This window comes from Ceratina calcarata, unplaced genomic scaffold (assembly GCF_001652005.2).
Source record: "Ceratina calcarata isolate Rehan_Ccalc_2016 unplaced genomic scaffold, ASM165200v1 scaffold8, whole genome shotgun sequence".
Classification (NCBI taxonomy): domain Eukaryota; kingdom Metazoa; phylum Arthropoda; class Insecta; order Hymenoptera; family Apidae; genus Ceratina; species Ceratina calcarata.
In genome coordinates, this window is record NW_017179316.1 from 668,352 (window position 1) to 689,222 (window position 20,871).

The window sequence follows — 20,871 nt, forward strand, 5'->3', positions numbered from 1 at the left end:
ACCCCTTGGAAAAATCTCGGAAAAATCGAAAATTTTTTTTTGTTGCTTATTATTAGCAATGTTCTTCCGACGACTGATTTCTTTTTAAAAAATGCGTTTCTAAAGTGCATAAACGTTTGGGATTGACTGTATAACCAATACATCCTTAATCTGACCCACCAACTCATACGAGCAGAGAACATATAAAACCGAGTGTATATACTTAAATTGCATATGTATTAATAATTCATTGGTTCGTGGCTATTCAGTCTTTATAGTATATTAAAAGTTACATTAATATTATATCGTAAAATGTCATGTTTCGTATAGATCCTTTTTTTACCAATAACACCGAACGTCCAAGCGTTAAAATTTTCTCGTTATTTACATTAGAATGAAGAGGAGAATATTTGAGACGACACAAATCGCTTCCTCGCGTAGTAGAACAAAACGAATACTTATTAAATATACATCTATACTTAACAAATTTGTGATGACATCGAGTATTACGGAGTTAAGCGTATGCACAACTTATATACATCCGATACAGAAGAGCTACATACTATATTATTATTTAATTGGTAATACTTTGCCTCCGGTCCATTATGTTTGAAACTGGGTAACGAGAAGCTTCGTCGCTTTGGCAATGTCATAAGCACAAGAACGTACTTGCTGAAGGCATCGGTCCATGTGCTCACTGTCGCTGGTACATCTCTGAAGGCCAGAGCATTCGGCTTGAAGTCTACCCGTGTTACCGTTCAGTTGACGTAGAGCAGATCTGACGTTCTCCTCGATCGGGTTCTATCGATACAGTTTGAAAATTATCCATCTTTAAATTAAACAAGATCAAAAAGAAAACGTGTGCGTGTGCCCTACCTGAGGAAATATAGCTGTGAGCTCGGCAACTGCAACTCGAATCCTCTCCGCGCACGGCACGAAAGCTTCTCGCTGCTTCGGGTCTTGCATAGCCATCCACAATTCTTGGATTCTCCTTGTAACTTGTTCGGTTCTTCGTGTGACTTCCTCGCTGGGAGGAAGGCTTGGAACGCCGCATTCCCACAGGCTTTGAGTGTTGCCGCGAGACATTACCTCTGAATCTCGTTTTGACTGCATTTGGCATTTCGTAGACACGAGTGTTCGATTAATTCTAACGATTCATCTAATTAACTAGACGGATCACTGTCCGTAACTACAGAGGATGCTCGATACCTGACAAATGGACGTTGACCAAGAACTCGGTTTCCGCAGTCCTTCCCTTGTTTCGTACATAGAAGCAGGTCGCTGATTACTTCTAGTGAGAGACGTTTTTATATCGAGCACTGGCTCCAGTTCCGGCTCCTGTTCTCCACCGACGTGGCCGTTGACCAGTCCATCAGTGGATCCCTTGACCTAGATTTTTTCTACGTTATGTCACAAGTCCCACATTTACAAGGGTCGAATGTTCCTCTTACATGAATCATCTGCTTCAATTCATTGTTCTCACGCGTCAGCTGCTCGACAGTAGTCTGCAACGTGTGCACTTGCTCGCGAAGGTCCCTGACAGTAGACTCGGACAGAGTTAATTGCTTTTTCAAAACTTCTACGAACGACGGGAGGCCCTTCGCTAACGGTGCAAAGGCGTCCTGCAATAAATATTTAACAAGCACAATAACATTGTGCGTCGTCATGTTTCGTACGTCAGGAAGAGAGTGTGAAAAGTATTACAAAATCACGCCGTACGGTTAAACAAAACACATAAGTGTATCCGTGTTATAAATTTTAGTGAATTATTGTGTATTAAATAGTAAAGGGTGCACAAAAGCACTTTCTGGCAAAGGCTGCACATGCACCAACAGACCTGTGCACTCGCCTAATAGCACTGTCTACAGAAGAGCCATGTACTTAGCCGATTCCTTATTCTTCTTTTCGTTACTAGAGCCGGTACCTTTAATACGTTACCACATAATTTTATCTATCTTTGACACAACTCATCGTCCAGATTTTTTTTTTTATTCTTATCCCGTAGGTTTCGTGTATGCATCTTTCGTTTCTCACGATGTCACAGTTTCACACCCACCTCGTTGTCCATTTTAAACTCGGTCGGCTGTTCGGGCTTTGGATTCTCCGACGTAGTTAACGCGTAATCGTCGTCGGAAGCCACGCTGTCGTACAACGGCTCGTCGTCCGACATCTGTGATCCGTGTTTCCCTTGCTCTTCTTTACGAAGCACAGAGACAGCTGGGTCTGAGAACGATTCGTACATCAATATCCGTCGTACAGCGTACAAGTAGACAGCGTGTATACAACACACACCTTGCAGTGGCGCATTATTCGCGAGCGTATGTCTCCTGCGAGCCTCGATGAGAATATCTATGATGAGCGTAGCAAACTCCTTCGGTGTGAATCTTGCTAGCTTCTGCCTGCCTTGATTTCTCGTCGACGACAATTGGGGATTAACTGGTAGAAAGGGTACTGTACATTTCTCCGGTGACGTCGCAGTTGCAAACCAAACTAAGGAACACAAGAATTGTATCGATCTTATGCTCGAAACAATTACGCATGCATTTCAAATCGGCATACCGTCGTAATTAAAGAACAGAGATTTTCGTAAGTCTACTCACCTCTCCTTTAAAGTGGTGCAATAAAACAGAGCATGCATATTAGTAACACGATGTACAATGAAGCAATGCGGACAATGCACGCATTTACGCGTGTATTCTATCGTACTATGAGAGACGAGAAGACAACACTTACCTTCCTCATTTTCTCGACGGTCTACTTCGTCGTAAACATCCATTGCCAATTCTTCCAACAAGTGATTCGACAACTGAACAAGAGAAAAAAGGGTTGTACGCGTTTCTAATTTTTCAAAGTCTAAACACCTACCATTCGCAGTTTGTTTCTTCCTTCCAAACACAAATCGCTCTGTTCCAATAAGGAGGCACAATCGGGAACAATAATGTGCTCGTCCAGTTTATGATTTGGCTTGTGTGAACATACGTAGTACGTCAGCCTGTCCGTTACTTCGTACATGCACTCAGTCATCCGGTCGGACAGCTCGACGTGACCAGCCATTCTAAAAAGTACAAAAACAATTGCCGTGTCTGCATCGTACTGTTTTAACGTATTCCGTCAAAGTGAGAGCATACTTTGCAGCTTCGGCAGGCGTCTGTCCATTTGAATCGATCGTGCTAGGATCTCCACCGTTGGCAATCAGAAGCTCTATTTGCAGTGCTTGACCTGCCCTGGCAGCTACGTGTAGAGGTGTCGTTCCCTTTTCCTATGAAATTAATAAGCAACGTAATTGCTAACTGCTCTCACAACTTCAACGTGTTACGATTTATTTCGATCTACCTTGTAAAAATAACTCGGATTAGCACCTTGTGCCAGCAACCTTAAAGAAGTTTCCAAATTACTCGTACGGACACTGCTATGCAATTGTTTACTTAATTCTTCTTCGCTACAACATTCCTCCTTGCTTGGACGTAACACAAATGCCAAACGCTGGTGTTTCGCTTTAATAAAATCAGCCTTTACTGGACTGCGAAAAGAACAATTTTGATTCTTATTACTCTGTCGTGTATGTCAGCAATTGATGGTCGAGATACTTCATACTGACTGTAATGGATCTTTAGCTTGCGGCTTCCTTCGACTAATCTTCGAGTTACTAGGGTCTAAGAGGGAATGCTCCCAAATACTGTTTGCTCCGTTATCGTTCAATGTACGCACCATCTATAAAATATTAAATGTCATTACTCCCCAAGTCATACGTTTCCTGTCTAGGATTCTCTGTGAGCTCGTACTAACGTTAAGCAGATTCATGTGCCAAACACTCTTGTGGAGCGATTTTATTTGAGATACGTGTCGACCGAGGCTGCGATGTATACCGCAGCAATCGTCGCATAGTAGAATTGCTCTGTTCAATGAAGCCCATCCTGGTTCTACAAAACGGTCGATCGAATTTGTTCTCGTTTGCTCGTTTGACGAACGAACTAATTTAGAATAACGTACGGACGAAGAACCATCGTCCATGCGTAATTATAATATTAACCTTCCTCGAACGGATCGTGTCGCTCAAACTTTTTACCGATACGTCGTCACAGAATATTGACAAGAGATAAAAAAAACGAAGAGGCATGTAGCGCGTTAAATAAATGATTAGTGAAGAAGGATGTGCATTTACCTGGAGCACCGCAGTCGGCGCATATATCCGCGTTAGCTCTGTGCTTCGGCCGAGCCATTCTTTTCACGTTTATCTCGTCGGAGCACGATAATCAGGCTATTCAGGCTTGTTACGGTAGATTTAAAACTCGTAACATGATGACACACAGGTTGTCCGACGATCAGCAATGTCGGGAACTAATTTGGTAACAATGCGCTTCGGGTTGGGTGTCATTATATTAGATTTAATGATTTCACCGTGACAGAAGTCATCCCGAGCAGAGCCGCAGAGCCTAAGATAGTAGTTGTGGACCAATGATCGAACATCCTGAGAGATACGCAATCGCATATACTTTCGCCTAACACGATATTTCCTTCGAGCCTCCGTCTCCATTTCATTTTTACCTGTTGCTGCACGTTGCATCGAGCATCGTTCGTAATGAAATATGTAGGGTCGAACATACTTGAACAGGGATAATATTTATATTTATTAAAAAAATGGAAAATACACCTAATGCTTACAGGTCTTTACATTACATCATTTACATTATCATACAGATAGAAATAAATATTATTATAATCTATGCGATTTACAAATAAAATTAAATAACATCGTCGCGATTGTTAACTCTAGCGTTGTACTAATGAGAGGAGGCGTAAGATTATAAATCGGAGTCTGCCGATTCGTTATTTAGACTACGAATATCCTCAAGCAATTTTTTCGATATCGACTTTCTATTTAGATCAGGTTCAGCCGTGCCGTTTTTCTGACACAGACATCTAAACCTTTTACCATCTGGAGTTTCTAAAAAACTCATACTGGATTTTAACGCCATGTATTCCCTAAACGATTTTTGCTTGTACCTTTTAATTATTGGTGTTTTCGAACGATTCTCGTAATCTGGACTAGGCTCCGTATGTATGATGTTCAGCTCATTTTCTAATTCTAGGAAACTCGAATTCGTCGTAACACCAGATAATCTCATCGTGTTCAAAACCTCGTTTTCTTTATTGCCTTCATCGTCTTCAGGCAGACATTCTAATTCAGCCGGTGGTAAAATACTTTTAGTACACGTCTCTGATCGTTCTTCTGGACAAATTTCTGTCTGAACTTCCTTGTCTACCATGGTATTACATTCTCTTTGTAATTTAGTGTCAGGAAGTCCATTCGTTTCGTCGTTCAATGTCGTTATTAAACTTGCGACGCAAGTTATACTGGCTCTTAATTGAATCGCATGCTCCTCCGTCAACCGTAGACGATTCTCTAGATAACGTTGAAATGAAATAAGATTGTCTCTTTCGACACGGAACACATTGGACAATTCATCTTCCGTTCTCGTATCATTCTCGCCAGTTACTAGGTTCTTACTTTGGAAATTCTTACATAAATTTTGTACTGAATCAAGTTTCACCTTTGGTTCCGTATGTACTTCACTCCTCTCACTAGTTTCCGTAATTAATTCAACCTTACTATTCCTCGTTGTTCGTGGAAGATCTTCAGGCTGAGAGATCAACACTTCTGGTCGAACATTTAGCATTTTAGATCGCTGTGCATCGCCCGTGCCATTAATAATGACAGATTCGTTAACGGTTTTTCCAGCGCGATCGACGTTAATGTCAGAGGATTCATTTACGGGGTTAGTTTCTCTCGTATTAGCCGACTCGTCATACGTATTATCTGTTTCTTTGGACATTTCAGTTATTTTTGAACATTCGTTCACTTTATTGTTAAATTTTTGTAACTGTTTCTCCCTCGTGGAATTTGGCAGTGGTATGAAACTCATTCTTCCTACTTTTTTCACGCTATTCTTACCGATGCATTCGTCCATTTCAAACCTGCTTGCTTTATTTGTACTTTCACACTTATTCTTCGTAGCATTGCCAGACGGTTGGTTAAAATTAAGAACCCTCCGCACACAATTGCCAGGTTTGACGAATTGACGCGTCTCTGACAACAGATGAAAAAACAAGTCTGTAGTACATAATGTACAGTATTTAACATCGGTCGTAAAGGATGTACTAACCATTTTCTTCGCCTCCTTCCTTTTTCTTTGAAGTCGACACGAGTAGCTTTTCAGGCTGCATTGGTCTTTTATGTGCTAAGACATAGAAGACAAATTTCTAAACATGTGACGCCGCATTCATTATGTAAACAATGTCCAAGATGAAAATTTTATATGTACTAACCACTATCCTTACGAGCAGACTTCTTTTTACTTTCCAACTCCTTGAGCAATTGCAAGACTTTAACGGGCCGAGTCCCTTGGTGACCTACGAAATAATTTTTGTATTTGTCATGATCCTCCGAATCAATGAACAAGTCTTGTTACGACAACAGTGATTACCATTCTTATACATATTGTCCGGCAATATTTTCTGGCGTGCTGAACAGTACACGATCCAGGTCATTCGCGAACGTTTGACTCTCGATCACTTTTAACCCTTTCAACACTTGCTCTAGCAATTTAAATTTTGTGTACGTTAGTAAAATATACAATGGAGCGTAATCATCAAATGTATAAGACGTTAGATTTGTAAACTACGAATCGTGCCATGAGTTCGTGGCACGATTCGTGGTTGGTCCATGTGTGTCACTATACACTATACACGCTGCCAATGAGGATTCGTCAACTTGCATATTTTACGTATCCCGCGTTTTCTTCGTGATCCCGTTCAAACGTGGAAGTGGCCGACAAAGAGACAAACAGCGGGCATCGACGAATGCTGGAAATATTTAGGAATAAGTGAATTACGTAATGGGTAACCGGGCGATTAATTATTCGTCGCGTGCAAGTGCTATACGGAAACACGAAAGATTTTGCGCAGATTTCTTATCTATAGTTGGCCATTCCCCAAAGTCACATCTCTCGGCCATTTTGTTAAATTTATTTCTAAACGTATCCCCTCCAAATTGAAAACAACCGAAGGTTGACGCTGTTCTCGATCCCGATAAAGTATTTTTGGTTAGGTTATTAGCTGTGCACAGGATATTTAACAGTGAGTAAATCATTGTGATCACGTCTGTTTCTATCGAGATCGAGTCGGGGCAGAAAATTTGCACGCGTGCATGGAGTACCGCGTTTGTCTAGCTCGTAAGGTATAATTGGATGGAAGGAGGCTTGGCATAAAGAGAGGCTATGGCCACTGCTTTGATCATATGTAAAATACTGTTACCCGATCGGCCACTCTTTGTTTCTCATCACCGATCTATTTGCCACTTCCTTCAATTAATTCAATCGCGTGAAACAATTTTCTTTCACTGAAACGTTCCTTATAACCTCCAAAGCCATAACCTATATAATATAACCTTAGACGTCAACATTTTAAATATTAGTAATTTAAAAACGTTCGTGGGAACGAATCAACTATGTTACAAGACTATAATTAATAAGGGATTTTATACGTTCCCGACGTTCCATCATTCAAACTAACTTTGCGTGCAATCTTTTCTGACGTTACATCGTACAGTGGTAATATTGGAATTTATCTCGACCAACAAATTTCATCGAGAATTGATGAGAAATTATTCGAAGCAAATATTTTTTTTTTTATGATTCGTGTTTCGTGGACGAATTCGATTTCGAATAACAACGTCATTACAGACTAATTGTTCAACACGTAAGGTTTAATTTTAAAAATACGAAGAAAATGTTTATTACCTGGAAACGAAATTCTGCTTTGCGATTGAAAATACTATTTATGCAAATCGAACTCGACGACCGCAATTATTTGTTTTAATCTGTAGTTTTTCTTATGTAAACACATTTATATACGTGTGTACGCATCGTGGACAGTATACACATATATTGTTTACGTACATTCCAATGTATTTCTGTCGAATGTTAAATTGTAATTGGAACAGCGGAGTTAACGCATTCAGTACAAGAATGAATTGTTGGGTTTCAGTGATTCCAGTGATCAAGTAATTAGAAATCGAGATAAAATGGATGTAGCTGGAGACTTGACGTTACAATGGGTGGAGGAGGTGGGAAATGTGATCCACGAGGAGGTAATATGTGGTTTGGAGGCGCAGCTCGTAGGAGCAGAGGAAGAGGTGATAGGGGCCTGCGAGGAAGTTGCAATAGAGGAAACAGTAGAGACTGTTCCCGATGTAACTTCTGCGGCAGACTCAGAGATACTAATGGTACCACAATCGAACGATATGGAATCTATCTACATAGTTCCACAAGATCAGGGTCATGACTATCTGAACATACAGGTTACGGAGGAAGTAATCGCAGACAATGATTGGGACAGATCTGGCCCAGATGATGGGTAAAATACTTCATTTCATTAACAGAGGCAGAATAGTATTCACGTAATCGAAGTTTCTGAGTTTATTAACCGTGTCCTGTGTGTCGCAGGGTCGAGATATCCGAGGAGAAAGTATCTCATGAACATCTGCTCGAATACGACGACATGGAGATACCGTTGCCGATCGATCAGGATTCTTACACGAACAGCAGACCATACCCGTGCGACTTCTGCAGCCGAAGGTTCAGAAAGAAGGCGAACCTAATGAATCATATGGTGGCGCATCAAACGGATCGTCCTCACGGTTGCAATCTGTGCGGAGCGCGTTACGCGAGGAAGTGCGATCTAATGAATCATTTAAAGATTCATGCGTACGCACCGTCACGCGACGGGTTAGAGGACGATCTGAACGACGACGACGACTCGTTGGTCCCGGAGGAAGAAGAACCTATCAAGGGTAGACGCAAGAAGGTACAGTCGAGCGTGCCGCGAAAGCGCAAAAACAATTCTGCTGTTCCGAAGCGTACTATGGACGCTGCTAAAATGGAAATGGGCAAGTACGTCAATAAATCTTACGATTATGTGGACGAGGATACGCGTCTTTTGGAAGAAATGACTAGTAGAAATTCTGCGCGCAGTGGTAACTACGCGTCCAGCTCGAGATGGACCGAGCAGATGTCACCCGTCACCGCTGAACCGCAACAACCGCGATGGCCCGTGACCGATCCGACAAAACCGTACGTATGCCAGTTTTGCGGTGTCGGCTTCGCGAGAGAAAAGGCGCTCGCTTCTCACGCGCGTATACACGGCGGCGACAGTCCATTCGAGTGCACGTCGTGCGGCGACATGTTTTGGGATGTGAACAGTTTGAGAGAACACGTTCGCATGAAGCACGGTGGCACTGTACAACCTGATTTCGAGGAATACGATAACGATACTACGTACACAGGCGACGAGAGATTCGGAGAGTTCTATTGCAATACTTGCGGTGTACCTTTTCACCGTTTGGACTTACTCAAACGTCATCAAAAGTAAGACTACGTTCACGTACGACACTTTTTCACAGTTACACATTCCCATCGATGTTTCGTAGGCTAATAATTTTAACATTGACCACAATAGGATTCACGTTAAACAAGAAACCGACATGGTGGAGGGCCCGAGTCAACATCACGTTTGCAACGTTTGCGGCGAATGGTTCGAAGAGGCTTTGGCTTTGCTAGCACACGCCGAACTTCACGCTAGGTAAAAAATTATCGTTGATACATGGCAACGTGCCGTAATTGAGAGAATTCTGTTTGTCTTGCCAGATCGCCTAGTCGTCGATGCTTGTTGTGCGGCGAGAGATGCCGCGACGATGCCGAAGTCGCCGAACACGTCCGGCAGAACCATGCCGAAGATGCTCCGCCAAACACGTGCACGTTCTGTGGTAAAACATGTAAAGACAAGCGCAGCCTGTTGAAGCACGCCTGGGTACATAATGTTGACAAAACATTCGGGTGTACAAAATGCGGGAAACGCTTTCACAGCAAAGCTAGGTTACGAAGGTATCAATTTTCTCCTTTTTCCCATTTGTTCATCCTTTCATCATCGATTCTTGCTGATCGTCGTTCTCCGATCTCGCGTCAGGCACATGGTATCGCATCGCAATAAGATGGTAGCTTGCGACGAGTGCGGAGAAGAATTCCCAGACGGCAGGGCTCTCGTCAGCCATCGTCATTCGCACAACAAGGACCTAGGCGGTCGCTCGTTCCCGTGCAGGGAGTGTGGCAAAACTTTTGGCAGTCGCAGTTCGCAGCAAATTCATATTCGTATCCATACCGGCGAGAGGCCGTATGGCTGTCGATTTTGTTGGAAGGCGTTCGCCGATGGTGGTACGCTGAGAAAACACGAACGTATTCACACGGGTGAGAAGCCGTACGGATGTGCAATTTGTCCACGTGCTTTCAATCAAAGAGTAAGTGAATTGTTCGTTAGGGTAGGACCTTCGTCGCCTCGTTCGAACGATCAATCATTTTCTGTTTTCTCTTAAATCATTCTAGGTCGTTCTCAGGGAGCACGTTCGAGCTCATCATTCAGGACCTGATCCAAAGTGTGTAGGTAGTATTACACCGTACTTGTGCAAAGTGTGCGGCGACGCTTATGGAACGTCGGAAGAGATAGTTGCTCATATCGTGCAACATTGCGACGATAACACCGCGTTGAGACGGCAACCGCAGACTGGACCTCGTAAATATAAACGGAGACGTAAGCTCAAACCCCACGAGACCAACACGGTAGCGGTACGTATGCCTGAACAGTTCGAGATGGTGGAAGCACCCTCAGACTCTGACGACAATACGAAAAGGAAACTGGGAAGGAAGAACAAGCAACAGCACCGATCGAACGTCGAGGAGGGCTATCAAAACGTCTTGAAAAGCTTCGAGAGTTCGTTGCAAAATATAAATTCGATCGTCAGCAATTCGAAGCTGAACCCGGGAAAGTCCAAGCTCTCCAAGAAGAAGATGAGGAAAGAGGAGAAGAAGAACGAGGCTCAATCTTCGTGTCAACCTGGCAGACCAAAAATGATTCACACGCAGAAGACGAGAGTGCCCGTAGAGATGGGTAGTGACGGGGTCAAAAAGGGGCAGAAGACAAAGACGATGGTGACGAGGACGCCGAAAATGATACCGCAGGAGCATAAGTCAGGCGTTTTCCCGGGCGGAGAGCGGAACAGGCCGAGGACGAAGAACGTGAGCTATCACATCGAAGGGAAGTATCAGCCGACGCCAGCAACATTCCCAAAGCCCAAGGAGGAAATACCTCCGGCATCTGCGCAGGTTTTACCCAACGTAAAAATGGAAGCCAACTTGCAGAAAGCGTCGAATAACAATCATAGGAGCAACAACGGCAACGTTCTTGGTGTTAATAACGAGAAGATCGAACCGACCCCTAGAAAACGGGCGGGTGTCGGGAGAAAAGTGAAAAAGCAAATTAAGCAAGAACCGATGGACATCGAGGAAGAGATAATACAGGATAATAATAACACGGAGAATTCGGATGCGGCGAGATTGATGGATCATTCGATGGATGGAAACAATTTGGAAGTCGCGTTCGAGGCGAGTGTTACCACCGAGGAGGAAGCCATTCTTCCCCATGTAGGTAACCCGGAAGACGTGGGAACGGGCAATGTAAAACTGAGTGTAAAAGTAGAATCGACACCGCAACGGATGCTGGCCGTTCACATGACGCCAGTGGATGATATTCCAGAGACAATAATACCGGACGCTCTGGAATACACCTGCGAGATGTGTTCCGCGGTATTTTCCAGCCGGGCAGAATTGTTGGTCCACGTTCCGATACACATTTGATTTAATTTGTTCAATGACATTAAGAAGGTATGCGAATTTGTTTTATTTTAAGAATATTCGTTTATTAAGCACTATTTTAACATGAACAATCAAGATTTCTCCATTCGTTTCAATCGGCATCATGTTCCTATGCCAAAACAATGAACGAGGAAAGAAACGATCTTCTACTCGTTGCTCTATGAAGTGTAACCGGGTTTTCGTGTTTAACACGTACATTTCGAAACGTCGATGCTGTTTTCAGTTCGTCCCGTCACTCTACACGCAGACACTTTTAAACGTATTCCTCTCTCGGACTGACACCACCGTTACGTTCTATCTTACTCCATTTCATTTTTATCTGTTGCTGCATGTTGCATCGAGCGTCGTTCATAATGACATATGTAGGATCGAACATAAACGGGGATAATATTTATTTATTAAAAAAATGGAAAATACACCCGACGCTTGCAGGTGTTTTATCATACAGTTAGAAATAAATATTATTATACTCTATGCGTCCTACAAATAAAATTAAATAACATCATCGCGATCGCTAACTCTAGCGTCGTACTAATGAATGAAAGCGAAAGATTACAAATCGGAGTCTGGCGATTCGGAATTTAGACTAAGAATACTCTCAAGCAACTTCTTCGATTTCGACGTTCTGTTTAGATCAGGTTCGCCCGTGTCGTCCTTCTGACACAGACATCTAAACCTTTTACCATCCTGAGTTTCTAAAAAACTTATACTGGATTTTAATGCCATGTATTCCCTAAACGATTTTTGCTTGTACCTGTTAATTATTGGTGTTTTCGAACGATTCGTGTAATCTCGATTAGGCTTCGTATGTATAATGTTCAGCTCATTTTCTAATTCTAGGAAACTCGAATTCGTCGTAACACCAGATTATCTCATCGTGTTCAAAACTTCATTTTTTTTATTGCCTTCGTCGTCTTCTGTCAGATATTCTAATTCAGCCGGTGGAATATTTTTAGTACACTTCTTTTTACTTTCCAACTCCTTGAGCAATTGCAAGACTAATCGAGACCCTAGACGCAACTCCTTTCCGCCACTCGTCACAGCTTTATAATGAAACAGTTTCACGGGAAGCGTGAAATCACGACATATTGTACGTGTACGTAAGAGTATGCCAAGACGATACAAGCGAGTGTATTTGATACAATAGTACACATTCATACAAAGTAAATTGATCCTGTACGTTTGCTTTTAGCTCCTAAGTGATTGGACGACGATAAACGCATCGAGACACTGTCGTAGGACAATGTTTACACGTAACATCGTAATATCGGTTATCAGATTGTTCCCCAGGAATTTTCTTTACTCGCAGCAACGCGAAGAAGTTAATACATCATAACTGTTACATTAGACACGCGTCAGAGGCTTGGTTCGCCGCCACATACCCGAAGGGAGAGAACAAAAGAGAAACGAAAGTTTAAATTCTGAAAGACCTGTTTTAAACGTGACAACTTCCGACTCGTAAAAAGTATATGTACTTTGCACACTCTGCATAGAAACCATTGTACAAATTGATTTTCGTATTCTGATGAATTTTGTAACGCAAGAAACGCAATCATATTGTTAATGTTTGAATAGTATTCATCACCGTAATAAAATATGTTTATTATCGAAGCACAGTTTGTTCGTACTAACATATCTGGACGGTTCTCTGTACAAACGACAAAACCATTTTGTTGCGCCTAGCGTCGCATCGTCTGGCCGTACCGGACGCCTACGTGTAGGAGCTTACGGATCATTAAGACTCGAACGATAATTTGGAAATTAATTTAATTCGTTTAGTTCGTAGTTAGTAATTTAGTTCGTTTTCGATGGTGTCTACCAGATTTGCTGCTGTACAGCATCGTGTTACACTTTCGAATCGCTAAAGCTAACACCTTTCGTTGTACAGGTGTAACGCGTTCGCCAGTTTTACATTACATGTGTCATCGATGGGTGCTGTCGTCACGTTGCATCGAAGACCACCACAGAGGGAGAGAGAGAGAGAGAGAGAGAGAGAGAGAGAGAGAGAGAGGAAGATTTATGTCTCGTTTTCGTTAACGGAAACTCATTCATTGCCGTAGCCTTGTGAAAGTTCAATTCTTCAATTCAATTAGGAATTCAAATGTTTATGAGTATCGGAAATAGTGTACATAATTCCATACAGATACGTCGACTGTATCGTCGTGTAGCCCTTTCGTGCTTGTTTTGTGTAACATGATGAAACAAGTTTTGTTCCGCGTACAGGATTCAAAAATTATTTCGATCATTGTTTTAGTCAGTTGTTTTATTAAATCTCACGGGAGGCATTCACGCGTTGCATTTCTCTGTTGGTATATTTTAAATGTTCTCAACAATCGTTTTATGAATAGGAGACGTAATTTCGTCGGAGGAAATTGGATCACGTTGGCCTTGAAATTGTTTTACGCAAGTTATCGTTGCCAAACATTGAAAAGCGTTAAAAATTTTACTACACGTTCAATTACTTACTTCTCTGGCATCTCGTGTTTTCCGCGTTACTACGTGATCTCTTCTATTGAACGTATGACGAGAACGTTTCTATATGAAATTTGCAGGGTCAAATTAGGATCGATGATTTATTAAATTACTCTAAAACGAATATATTTTCTTACAGAGAGTAGCGCAGCTTTTATTAAATTTTATGCGGCAAACTATTGTAGCGTTTTTCTTAGCTTCGAGATACACGAGTATAAACATATACGTATGAACGTATTCGAAAAGAGAATAAATTGTATTTCGATGGCATTATACGTGGCAATCAAATGGAAACAGTTTGCGCTCTATTTTTATAATCGAGATCTATTTTGAATAAAATAAAAATTCCGATGCTGTTTGTAAAATCTCGCGAACCAGTATGTACATACATTTATAATATAAATAATTTGTTTCCGTCTTGTTGTATGCGTTTCTAGAGATAGGCCCATTGTTCGAAAGAACGATGAGTGATTTTGTCTAAAAGTGTTGACAGCATCACGTTCTTCATATTATTTACAATTGTTGATCAACTTCTTTGGCGATGTATGTACAATTATATTACCGCTACGGTGTTGTAGAGATTAGAAATATATAAAATACGGAGAAATTTAAAACTATGAGATATTGAAGAACTAAACGAAATACGTACGACCAATGTAAAAGTAAAACTTTTCGATAAACACTGTGTAAATATACATCGACGGGAAGAAGATACAAAAAAAATTGACGAAATTAAAAACTCGGTGTATGATACGTACCAGCGCATACGAGGGATCGTTCGTTTCGACGTTACACGCAGTCACATTCCCGTTCGACGTTAATCTTAAATATTGTTTAAGCGTAAATCGGAAGATCTACGAAGTTTAGCGAACGCGATCATAGAGCAGCTTGCGAAGGTGGTATTGATTCCAAATGGACGTTACCGCGGACGAAGAAGATGGAAAGTTTCTTAAAACCGCTTAAGTAACGTTGAACATATTATACACGTAACTTTTTCGTTTTCTTTTTATATAGTTGCAACGACGTTAATTGCTTACAGATATCCGTGGCTTCTTTCTAACAATAATTATTAATCTACAGTGATTACATAGTGTAGCATACAGAATACTACGTTTCGCAATAGCGTTTCAAACGATTGCAAAACGGAAAGTATAAATGATTCTTACACGTATTAATTCATTTTTAGGCTAAGTAAACTCTAAGGATTTGTATAGATTTGTAAGCTCGAAATTAGCATTTTCTCGATAGGATTATCGTTTATATCTGTTCGGGATGAATCAAGTAGGTGCAGGAGAGCTAAGTGTACATACTGTCGTCTTCGATACGATACGACATGGTTCATCGTATAATCGTAGACTAACTTACTATGTATTATCCTTTCTTTTTCATTGATTGACCGTCACCAGTTGTAAAGGTGTGCAGTTATCGTTATCCCCGCACAAAGTCACGGATAAATCCAAGTACATATACGGTAACGAATGTATGTACAATTGTAAATACTGTGTCGATTCGTACGCATACGTATGATTTACAGATTGTGTCTTTGTCGTTTAAACGATACGACAGGTCTCGAGAGACGAGACCGAGGAGGATCACAAATTATAATTACATAGGTGCATGATATTATACGATGTGTAATCAGTCGTTTAGTTACTCTACGCATACTTCTGTTTCTATTACCACGATTACACCGGGTACAAAACTGCAGTAACGAGATGAAGGAAGTATGTGAACGAACGGTAGTGACACCCGACATTCGATATAAACGTATATGTTGTATAAAGATTTAAAACTTTATATCATAAAAAGAAGAAACCATGTAACACGTATAGCTGAGTTGTAACAACAATGTTTTCACCATTCATAAAGATATGTATATTATTGTCTATGTTTACGCTAAGAACAGGTAAAATAATTTAAGATACTGTATCTTTGACTAGGGAATAAAATCACAAATACTATATACTTCTTTTTCAAATCCCATGCACAGAACAGAGACTATGATCAAGAGGGCACCGACGATACTCGTCGACGTAGGTTGATCGCCGAACAAGTATACCTGCACGATGTACGCCAGTATGATGTCCAAGGATCTGGTCACCGACACTTTCCCGGCACCCTCTATCTTTAACGCGTTGGTCACTAAAACTTGTCCAGTCAATCCGGTGAACGCTACTAACAATATTTTACTCCAGGTGATCCAGTCGTGCGGTAACTTCGAGTACTGCTCGTGATTGTCCGACACGAGGAAGTAGAAGGCTACCGCGGTGGCCAGTGCCCACCAGGACAAGTTGAAAATGATAGTCGAATAATGGATCTCCGAGCACTTCCTCATGATAACTATGTTGAGAGCGGTGAAGACCGTCGCCAGGATGGCGCAGACGTATCCCATCACGTCGTACGGTTCGGCTCGATGCGTCTGAAAGAGAGAGAATTTAGATGGAGTCGATCGGATTACGAGGCGATGATCGCCGATTTACCTGGAACAAGAACGGTGGCTTCGAGACGAAAACGACGCCGGCGAAAAGCGCGCACATTACCACCACGCGCAGTACGCCGCAGGGTTCTTTCAACAGAACGAACGACAACGCGATGACGATCACCGGAGAACTGAAGATAATCGTTGTAGCATCTCCTATGGGTAACTTACGAAAACTGTAGTACAGTAACGAGAGGGTCGCGCCGCCCACCAAGCCCTGTGGGACGAGAGCAACGCGTTATTACTGCCCAATGGAAGGTGCAATCGCGATACAAGTGCAACGACGTACTTGCAGATGCAGAAGCATCCTTTGTCCTTTGGGTCCACAGAGACTCTTCGAACCTTTAAGCGCTACAACGGCCATAACTAACATTTGTAGAATGGATCTGATAGCCAGCAACACCATCGGATGCACGTTCTGCACAGCTTTCACTAACGCGGAGCTTATCGTGAAAAATGTGCCCGACAAAAATGCCAAGAATACTCCGTACCATTTCGTACCCTCCTCGTACGTTTCGGCGTTATTGGCAAACTGCTCCGTGTAATGGTACGCCGGAGGTATGCTGTTGTAAGAGGTGGTAGATTCGATGCTGAACTTCATCGTTTCACGGTGTCGACAGTCAACACTGAACGAGGCATTCGCGGTCTACTAGCGGCCGTCCACGGCTAGTACATCTGCCGTTCGACAGAATTAGCATACAGCTTTGCACGTCAAACAGCTTACCACGGATTAACGCCGTTAGGAAGATTTGGAAACTGTAACGATCAGATCGAGATCCGTTCGAATGTGAAGCAGCGAAAAATGTTCATCCCAAAGGAAATCGAATCGTGGTAAAAAAATGAACGCTCCGTCAAACTTATCACGAGGATATAACATTTTTTCATTCGAATTGGATCTGGTCGCGACGCGTAGACCTTTTTTTTTTTAATTAATGCGTACTTACATAAGTTTGTATTCATAACTGGAAACTAGAACTTTCGTTACGTAAAATGCGTGTAAAACGCGTTACGAAACTAATGGGGGTATACACAGTTCGGTATTGCTTCAATAACGATTGTATTAGCAGCGAGTAGACAATTACAAAGATATAGTTTTCTTATTCATAGTCGGAGTACAATTTGTACAGCTGTTAGCGTCTTATAGAACGTCATGTAGAATGGAAAATTAATCTTTTCCGAACTGTACACCAGTCGCCGGTTTGTCGATACGGTAAAGCGTGGTACCCAGGTTGAAGTATCCCAGATATTCGATAGTTTCCGGGGTCGTATCGATGTGATAATGTCCACCTTCTCCATGATGTGAGAAGCTGTGGAAATGTTGAACGCGCAGATCCAGATCCTACGAATCGTCCTTCGATCAGTTTCCGAGTAATCGGGAAAACCGTCTCACGTAATTCTACTTACAGTTTCAGAGCTGACGAACGTGCCAACCGCTATCAACGGGGTCGACATGTTATAAAACTGTAGCCATTTGTTCAGTTTAGCTTCGGTGTTCAATGGCGTGGTTGAGAAATCTGGCATGACGTGCTGTTTGATCTTTCCATCCTTCATCAAGAACGTTCCTCCCAATCCTACGATCAAGAGAATTCGATGCAAACGTTCGAGTAAATCTACCGAGCGAAATACTTGCCAACGAGATTGTCTTGATAACGCTGCGCGATTGCCTTCTGCATAGACGCAATGAAATCGTCGTTACCAGTGCGTTTCTTGGCGTGCACTTTCAACACTTTCCCAGGTTTACCTTCGGAAACAAATAGATTGGCCAACAGAGCGAGTCTCGTTTCAGAGCTGGGTAAAGTTCCAAGCACGCAATTTCCATTGGTCTTGTTCACGGACGCAATACGAGTCTCGTTTCGTACGTTCGATTGCGAGACGACCATGTTCGTCATGAGCTGGAAGAAGAGATCGATCTTGTCGAAAAGTCGTTGTCGTAGATCGACGTAGGCGGGAAGCAAACGTAATTACCTCGCAGTTAGACTTCAAGTATGGCCATGGCCCAGCCCCTGCTCCGATCACCAGCGCGTCTTTTCCGTATTGCAGATGATTCAGAAGCTGTTGCACGTCGTACACCTTCTCCCTCTGTACCATAGGAAGAAGAAACGATGGACCACCGATTTCCAACACCGTCGGGCTACCATTTAATCCTAAATATGGTGTACAACGCTGCGTAGAGTCGCGGTACGGATCATTTTCTATGTTGAGGAACAAAACTTACCTGATGCAGCGAGTGTAAACGGTTCCTGCGTTAAATCTGGGCAGTCGACGATTTCTACCTCGACTTCTCCAAAGTTCTTAACTAATCCCTCCTTCAAGACTATTAGAACGTATACATTATTGCGACAATATTCTACTTCTTAAAACGATGCCAATTAAACATTACCGTCTCTTATTTCATCGAGAGAGGGAACGAACAGATCCCTCCTCACTATGTCGATCGCACTGGCGTCCAAAGAAGTCATGATCGATGTAATAGCTTGACTGAAGGTTCAGAGTTTGTAACGTTGTTAGAACGTATGTACAAATAAGAGTTTATAGTACGAATTGTATACCTTGACAATTGTTGAATTGCCTAAGGACTGTGTCTAATATTGGCAAGCAGAAAGAAGACTGATAGGAACTCAATGGTACTCCAGTATAAGTTCGCTTTATCTAATCGTTCGTTATGTCGTAAGAGATTTCATAAGACCGATATAAATCAGTTTACACGTACTCTTAATTAGATGATAATCGTTTCATATGTACTTTGTGTATACTACTTGTCTACGTACTTTCCCGCTTGCGCATATATCGAAGAGTAATAATATGATTCAGATTGTCATTTATGACGATCGTAATTGCCGAATGATGAAACGATCTAATTCGATCTTTGAAAAAGAACGGTAATGTCGGATCATTCGAAAGGTGGGGCGAACGGTCATCGTACATATGCATACATGTTTAAATTACAATTAGTTAAAAGAAATTTAAACAACGAATGCCGACGAGTGAGAGAAACTGACCGACTGTGACTATTGCGTAGAAGCGAAAAATGAAGATACAAGTTCCCTTGGATGATTTCAAAAAGAAGCGAGAGGGTGAGAGATTAAACGCGTGTTTGACGAAACGAGTTTCAAGTGCCGTACAATACAAATAAGATATCGGAAATTTTCGATTGACGTGGAAAAGTTTCCTCTTAGAAATTGCTTGTGCAGTTCTATTCAGAGATGGCAATGCGATGCAGTATTTTACACGCGCGATCACCGTGTTCCCGCGTTAATAACGCGGCTTCAAACGAAAGGGTTAATTCTATCGTAAACGTTTTCGTTCCTGCGTTACTGAAACACGGTCTGGTATGTATTTCATATTAAACATAACCAACGTGATATCGTCCTAATTCTGCGCGTATTTAGAAGTGTGACTGAAAACTGAAACTGATACGCTGATACGAGTAGTGGGAAGAGAAGAGAATAAGACGGGTTAGATCGTTGTTCCTTTATTTGTTTCCGAAAATCAAACGTATAGAACAGAATTCGTGGTCGAGAGTACACGGTAAATCGGTTCCGATCTTATCTGTTCCAGACCGATATGGAAAGTCCGGGGATACGGAAGGTTGGAAGAGGGTTGGAAAATACGTCGGTGGTCGACGGTAGGGTCGTCGTGGATGCGCATTGGACGTCGAAGGAGTCCGTCGCGTATCACTGGGAACGTTCCTGGTTCGCGTCGTCAGTACGCGGTCGCGCATTCCATGTGGGAACACCTGTTTGCTCTTTCGATTTCTCCGTCGCTCTTCTGATCGCAGATCTCCCCTCTCCCCCGCACAGATCTCCGCGTTCGCGAGTTCTGTACTGGACGTAGAAACCAGAGAATCTATACGGGGATCAATAAGAGTTTGTCGGAAGGAAGAAGAGGGATAGAAAGCGCGCATACTTACGAACGTCGAATAGATGTCCGATTTGTAGTCGACGTGACGAAGCGAATGAAAAGGAGAGAGCAACGAACCGATGTTCTTTCCTAAAGACACCTGAAAGAAGTAACATCGGGAACGTCGTGTCAACGCGTGAAAGGGGATTCAGACGGAAGTACGACGAGGAACTGGTCCCGACGGAAGATCGACGCCTGGGATCGAAGGAGAAAGAATCGGTTGAACAGCGTCTTCTTGTGTGCATCCGTGGCGCGGTATACGAAAACCAAGGGCCGAAG

The 20,871-nt window shown here is 42.3% G+C and overlaps 5 protein-coding genes across 12 annotated transcripts; 1 reads left to right on the forward strand and 4 right to left on the reverse strand.

The window, feature by feature from the left end:
* Positions 1-412: 412 nt before the first annotated feature.
* Positions 413-4,490, reverse strand: Git (ARF GTPase-activating protein GIT1). 4 transcript variants are annotated; one of them, XM_026818478.1, is made up of 14 exons: positions 4,142-4,490; positions 4,010-4,037; positions 3,766-3,899; positions 3,578-3,690; positions 3,313-3,499; positions 3,108-3,238; positions 2,845-3,034; positions 2,713-2,785; positions 2,272-2,469; positions 2,036-2,202; positions 1,431-1,601; positions 1,189-1,368; positions 856-1,086; positions 413-780 (listed from the first exon to the last, which is right to left on the reverse strand). In XM_026818478.1, the coding sequence occupies exons 3-14, from the start codon at positions 3,778-3,780 to the stop codon at positions 583-585; spliced, it is 1,854 nt and encodes a 617-aa protein (XP_026674279.1). In that variant the 5' UTR covers positions 3,781-3,899; positions 4,010-4,037; positions 4,142-4,490; the 3' UTR covers positions 413-582. The 4 variants fall into 4 exon arrangements, with proteins under 4 accessions (XP_026674279.1, XP_017890056.1, XP_026674277.1 ...); XM_018034567.2 differs by lacking the exon at positions 4,010-4,037; XM_026818476.1 differs by lacking the exon at positions 4,010-4,037 and having other exon boundaries at positions 2,036-2,469.
* A 96-nt stretch (positions 4,491-4,586) lies between these two features.
* On the reverse strand, positions 4,587-6,724 carry LOC108630964 (uncharacterized). The gene is made up of 4 exons (XM_018034573.2): positions 6,465-6,724; positions 6,307-6,390; positions 6,144-6,218; positions 4,587-6,067 (listed from the first exon to the last, which is right to left on the reverse strand). Exons 1-4 carry the CDS (start codon positions 6,526-6,528, stop codon positions 4,782-4,784), a joined length of 1,509 nt encoding a protein of 502 aa, XP_017890062.1. The 5' UTR covers positions 6,529-6,724; the 3' UTR covers positions 4,587-4,781.
* Positions 6,725-6,782: 58 nt separating this feature from the next.
* On the forward strand, positions 6,783-13,357 carry LOC108631050 (zinc finger protein 16). 4 transcript variants are annotated; one of them, XM_018034738.2, is made up of 8 exons: positions 6,783-7,116; positions 8,026-8,394; positions 8,484-9,404; positions 9,496-9,618; positions 9,684-9,920; positions 10,003-10,330; positions 10,416-11,750; positions 12,934-13,357. In XM_018034738.2, the coding sequence occupies exons 2-7, from the start codon at positions 8,063-8,065 to the stop codon at positions 11,721-11,723; spliced, it is 3,249 nt and encodes a 1,082-aa protein (XP_017890227.1). In that variant the 5' UTR covers positions 6,783-7,116; positions 8,026-8,062; the 3' UTR covers positions 11,724-11,750; positions 12,934-13,357. The 4 variants fall into 4 exon arrangements, with proteins under 4 accessions (XP_017890227.1, XP_017890226.1, XP_017890229.1 ...); XM_018034740.2 differs by having other exon boundaries at positions 6,785-7,116; positions 8,484-8,930; positions 9,012-9,404; positions 10,416-13,357; XM_018034737.2 differs by having other exon boundaries at positions 10,416-13,357.
* Positions 13,358-16,056: 2,699 nt separating this feature from the next.
* On the reverse strand, positions 16,057-17,722 carry LOC108631051 (solute carrier family 35 member G1). Of its 2 annotated transcripts, XM_026818482.1 has the most exons (4): positions 17,637-17,722; positions 16,982-17,448; positions 16,694-16,909; positions 16,150-16,632 (listed from the first exon to the last, which is right to left on the reverse strand). In XM_026818482.1, exons 2-4 carry the CDS (start codon positions 17,291-17,293, stop codon positions 16,150-16,152), a joined length of 1,011 nt encoding a protein of 336 aa, XP_026674283.1. In that variant the 5' UTR covers positions 17,294-17,448; positions 17,637-17,722. The 2 variants fall into 2 exon arrangements, with proteins under 2 accessions (XP_017890230.1, XP_026674283.1); XM_018034741.2 differs by lacking the exon at positions 17,637-17,722 and having other exon boundaries at positions 16,057-16,632; positions 16,982-17,293.
* Positions 17,723-17,730: 8 nt separating this feature from the next.
* On the reverse strand, positions 17,731-19,697 carry LOC108630981 (ester hydrolase C11orf54 homolog). Its single transcript, XM_018034600.2, has 7 exons — positions 19,242-19,697; positions 19,073-19,170; positions 18,908-19,006; positions 18,658-18,836; positions 18,323-18,584; positions 18,097-18,263; positions 17,731-18,031 (listed from the first exon to the last, which is right to left on the reverse strand). The coding sequence occupies exons 2-7, from the start codon at positions 19,149-19,151 to the stop codon at positions 17,858-17,860; spliced, it is 960 nt and encodes a 319-aa protein (XP_017890089.1). The 5' UTR covers positions 19,152-19,170; positions 19,242-19,697; the 3' UTR covers positions 17,731-17,857.
* Positions 19,698-20,871: the final 1,174 nt, after the last annotated feature.